Source organism: Bison bison, unplaced genomic scaffold (assembly GCF_000754665.1).
Source record: "Bison bison bison isolate TAMUID 2011002044 unplaced genomic scaffold, Bison_UMD1.0 scf7180017864304, whole genome shotgun sequence".
In the NCBI taxonomy this organism is placed as follows: domain Eukaryota; kingdom Metazoa; phylum Chordata; class Mammalia; order Artiodactyla; family Bovidae; genus Bison; species Bison bison.
In genome coordinates, this window is record NW_011494876.1 from 15,052,657 (window position 1) to 15,057,427 (window position 4,771).

At 37.3% G+C, this 4,771-nt stretch overlaps 1 protein-coding gene across 1 annotated transcript in view; it reads right to left on the reverse strand.

The window, feature by feature from the left end:
- DOCK3 (dedicator of cytokinesis 3) overlaps positions 1 to 4,291 on the reverse strand; it is a 283,176-nt gene extending 278,885 nt beyond the window's left edge. The window contains exons 1-2 of the mRNA XM_010851790.1: positions 4,224 to 4,291; positions 3,491 to 3,574 (exon numbers count right to left, since the gene is read on the reverse strand). Coding sequence (XP_010850092.1) covers positions 3,491 to 3,574; positions 4,224 to 4,272 — 133 coding nt within the window. The 5' untranslated portion in view covers positions 4,273 to 4,291. The remainder of the gene's footprint in view (positions 1 to 3,490; positions 3,575 to 4,223) is intronic.
- Positions 4,292 to 4,771: the final 480 nt, after the last annotated feature.

Here is a 4,771-nt window from a genome sequence, read left to right on the forward strand (position 1 = left end):
TCATTGGAAGGACTGATGATAAAGCTGAAACTCCAATACTTTGGCCACCTCATGCGAAGAGTTGACTCACTGGAAAAGACTCTGATGCTTCGAGGGATTGGGGGCAGGAGGAGAAGGGGACGACAGAGGATGAAATGGCTGGAAGGCATCACTAATCAATGGACATGAGTTTAAGTGAACTCCGGGAGTTGGTGATGGACAGGGAGGCCTGGCGTGCTGCGATTCATGGGGTCGCAAAGACTGAGCGACTGAACTGAACTGAACTGACTGAAATGTTTGGTAGAATTCACCTATGAAGCCATCTGATCCTGGACTTCTGTTTGTTAGAAGTTTTTTTTATTATTGATTTAATTTTATTACTGGTAATCAGTCTGTTCATATATTCTATTTCTTTCTGATTCAGTCTTGCGAGTTTGCACATTTCCAGGAATTTATCCATTTCTTCTATGCAATCCATTTTATTAGCATATAATTCTTCATAGTAATCACTTATAATACTCGTATTTCTGTGGTGTCAGTTTTAACTTCTCCCTTTTCATCCCTGATTTTATTTATTTGGGCCCTCTCTCCTTTTTTCTTGATGAATCTAGCTAAAAGTTTATCAATTTCATGTATATTTTCAAGACTTCCCTGGTGGCTCAGTGGTAAATAATCTGCCTGCCAATGCAGAAGATGCAGGTTCGATCCCTAAGTCAGGAAGATCCCCTAGAGAAGGAAATGGCAACCTGCTTCAGTACTCTTGCCTGGGAAACCCCATGAACAGAGGAGCCTGAGAGTAAATAACTTCACAAAAAAGTCAGACACGAATTAGAGACTAAACAATAATATCATATATTATCAAAGGACCAACTCTTAATTTCATTGATCTTTTATGTTTTTAGGTCTCTATTTCAGTTATTTCCACTCTAATCTTTTATTTCCTTTTTTCTCCTAACTTTGGGTTTTACTTGTTCTTCTTCTAGTTTCTTCAATGTGCACTTCGGTTATTTGAGGTTTTTCTTATATCATGAAGTGGGCCTGTATCACTGTGAACTTCCCTCTTACAACGGTTTTATCTTCATCCCTCTTTGACTTTTCAATGATCCATTGATTGTTTAGTCTCCATATGTTTGTGGGCTTTTTTTTTTTCCAGTTTTCTTCTTGTAGTTAATTTCTAATTTCATACCAGTGAAATCCAAAAAGATGTCTGACATATGCTGGAAAGGGTGTGAAGAAAAGGGAATCCTCCTACACTGTTAATAGGAATGTAAACTGGTACAGCCACTATGGAAAACAGTATGGAGCTTTCTCAAAAAACTAAAAATAGAGTTGCCATATGATCCAGCAATCCCGCTCTTGGGCATGTATCTGCAGAAAACCATGATTTGTAAAGCTATATGCACCCCCTGTGTTTACAGCAGCGCTATTTACAAAACCAAGATAAGGAAACTACCTAAATGCCCATTGACAGACGAATGGATAAAGAAGATGTGGTACATACATACAATGGACTGTTACTCAGCCATAAAAAAGAATGAAATAATGCCATTTGCTGCTACATGGATGGACCTAAAGTTTATCAAGTTTATCACACTAAGTGAAGTCAGAAAGAGAAAGACAAATACCATATGAATGTAAGTCCTTTATCAAATATTTCTTTCACTTTGTGACTTGCCTTTTACCTCTCCTTAATGGTATCTTTTTTCTTTAAATTTTATTTATTTGTTTTTGGCTGTGCTGGGTCTTCACTGCTGCACAGGATTTCTCTAGTTGCAACAAATGGAGGATACTCTCCAGTTGTGGTGCTCGGGCTTCTCACTGCGGTGGCTTCTCTTGTTGCAGAGCACAGGCTCCAGGGAGCATAGGCTTCAGCAACAGTGGCACATGAGCTCAGCAGCTGTGGTTCCCAGGCTCTACAGCACAGGCTCAATAACTGTGGCAGACAGGCTTATTAGTTGCTCTGCGGCATGTGGGATATTCCCGGACCAGGGCTCGAACCCATGTTCCCTGCCCTGGCAAGTATTCTTTACCACTGAGCCACCAGGGAAGCCCTCCTTAATGATATCTTTTGAACAACAGATCTTCATTTTAATGAAGTACAACTTATCAGTAAAGGATCTCTGTCTACCCCTAGGCTAGAAGGGGTATTTTCCTATGGTTCCTTCAAAGTGCATAACTGCTCTAAATTGCACATTTATATTGACCATCCGTCTGGAATTCAGTTTGTAGTATATGCTGTGAAGTCAGGTTCACGATTCACCGGTTTCAATACTGATCCAATACCATTTATTGACTAGGCCATCATTCTTCAGTCCAACCAGCCCAGCGTCACCTATTGCAATGGACATCATTTCCCCACTGCACTGCAATACCACCTTCTTCACATCACTGGAAGATAAACACGATGGTCTATTTATGGACCCTCTATTCTGGTTCATTATTATCTTTGCCTCCAAACCACAATGTCTTATTTTATAATAGTCTCATTTTTAGCTCTCAGTGGGAAAGCTTTCAGTATTTCACAACTGAATATGATGTGTGCTGCAGGCTTTTAGATATCCTTTATTAGATTAAGAATATTCCCTTATACTCTTATTTTGCTAAGAGTTTTTTTTATCATGAAGTCGTTTTGATTTAAACTACTATTTTAAGAAAATTATTAAAATGAGTCCTGCACTAGAGCTCCCTTTCCAGAAAAGTACACTACCAAACGTACACAGTTCCAGGGTCATAGTAAGTTGCACTTACTTCCATACCCATCTGAATGGTAAATTATATCAGAGTTCCACTTCCATCTGTACTATCTCCATGCTCAGCTAGCAACATTTCCACTCCAATATTTCCAAAATTTCCAAATAATTTGAGGTGGTTTCTAGTCATGCTGAACTGCTATCAACTTTGGAATATCGATTTTGACATCAATTTTGTTTTTGTCAATGCTCTGATTTTGTGTGATATCTCCATAACTGTATTTTTCCCATATATTTTGTTGACTACAGTGCATAATCTTTTAGAATGTGATATTTTTCAATAATGCATAAATATTATAGCAAAAATACACAAAAATGTCACAGAAGAACACAGCCAAGTCAAACTTCATTTGAGCTCATATACTGCCTTGTTTTAATTATGACTGATCATGTCCAGCCAATCAGATAGAAACATACAAATGAACTGATTATAATTAAATTCTATTCAAATGCAGATAATCAGGAGTAAAATATTATCTATTTGATTATAGGAAATTAAAAATAATTACTTGACATCGTATATAAAAAACATGTTCTGACAGCCAACAATAGTTATTTCATTGTTGCTATTAAATTAGAGCCAAAATTACTCATCAGTTGTGCTGAAGAGAGATCAGAAATTATTTTATAGCAGTGTATCATAATATGATTAATCATGGCTTCAAAAAGATTGCTTATAACCAGTACTACAAAATAAACATATATAATACTGCCAAAAATGATCACTATTTGTGTCTTATAATTTATAGGTCCGTACTTACCCTCACACTTTTCAAGAATCTGGACTGTTTCTCCTATTTCTAAGACCAACCCTTGGGGAACAGATCCTCGAAAGCTGCATATCACTAGAAAACCAAAGATAAACATGTCAATTAGGATTTTTAAATACTGACATAGGGTCTGTGTCACTGAAATTAGGCACTAAATTTTCTTAAATATATGCTCTCTCTTTTAATTCATTTTTCAAATATGTAAGCCCCTGTAAGTCCTTGCAGGCATCTACATAACTAACTATAAGACAGCTTTCCTAAGGTCAAAAGTGTGCAATCTCTGAGCCATATCTTACAGTAAAATTAAAATAAATCAAATTAGCACTTAAGAAATTAACATCATCACATCATCCACTCCTTAACAAATTCTTTATCGAGATCCTTGCTATTACTTCAATCTCCAGAGCATTCAGTACTCCTGTCTTCTTAACCTTTGTCATTAATTGACAAGAACATTAAAATTATGAACAAGCTTCCATTGTTGGAAACTGGGTGTTTTGTGCATATTTAGAGAACCTATGTAAACTTCCCATTTTAATAACTATCTTCATTCAAGACTGGCTTTCAAGTGATTTTTCAAATTAATGTATAAATAGAAAAGAAAACAATTATATTTGCTAGAAAAGCAAAAGGCTTGAAATAAAAGTAGAGCTTTCTCTCTCTAATCATGGGACTGTTTTCAGGCCTATATGGTCTATTTGCAGGAATATCACAAAGAATAAACCTGTTATTATAGACGGTTTCACTCTATTCTCTTTATCTGTCAGGTACATCACATGTCACTGGTCACTGCCAGCTTCAAGAATTTGAAAAAGAACAGATACACATTCATACATAACTAAATCACTTTGCTGTACACCTGAAACTAGCACAACATTTTTTTATCAACTATACTCCAATTTGAAATTTTTAAAAAACTTTTTAAAGAAAGATAAAATAAATTCTGCCTACAAAGAATTTATCATTTCATTGGTGGTAGTGGGATAAGGAGTGTGAGATGAGAGGAAAAAATGGTGCTGCTGAGTCACTACAGTCGTGTCCAACTCTGTGCGACCCCATAGACGGCAGCCCACCAGGCTCCCCCGTCCCTGGGATTCGCCAGGCAAGAACAATGGAGTGGGTTGCCATTTCCTTCTCCAATGCATGAAAGTGAAAAGTGAAAGTGAAGTCGCTCAGTCGTGTCCGACCCTCAGCGACCCCATGGACTGCAGCCTTCCAGGCTCCTCCATCCATGGGATTTTCCAGGCAGGAGTACTGGAGTGGGGTGCCATT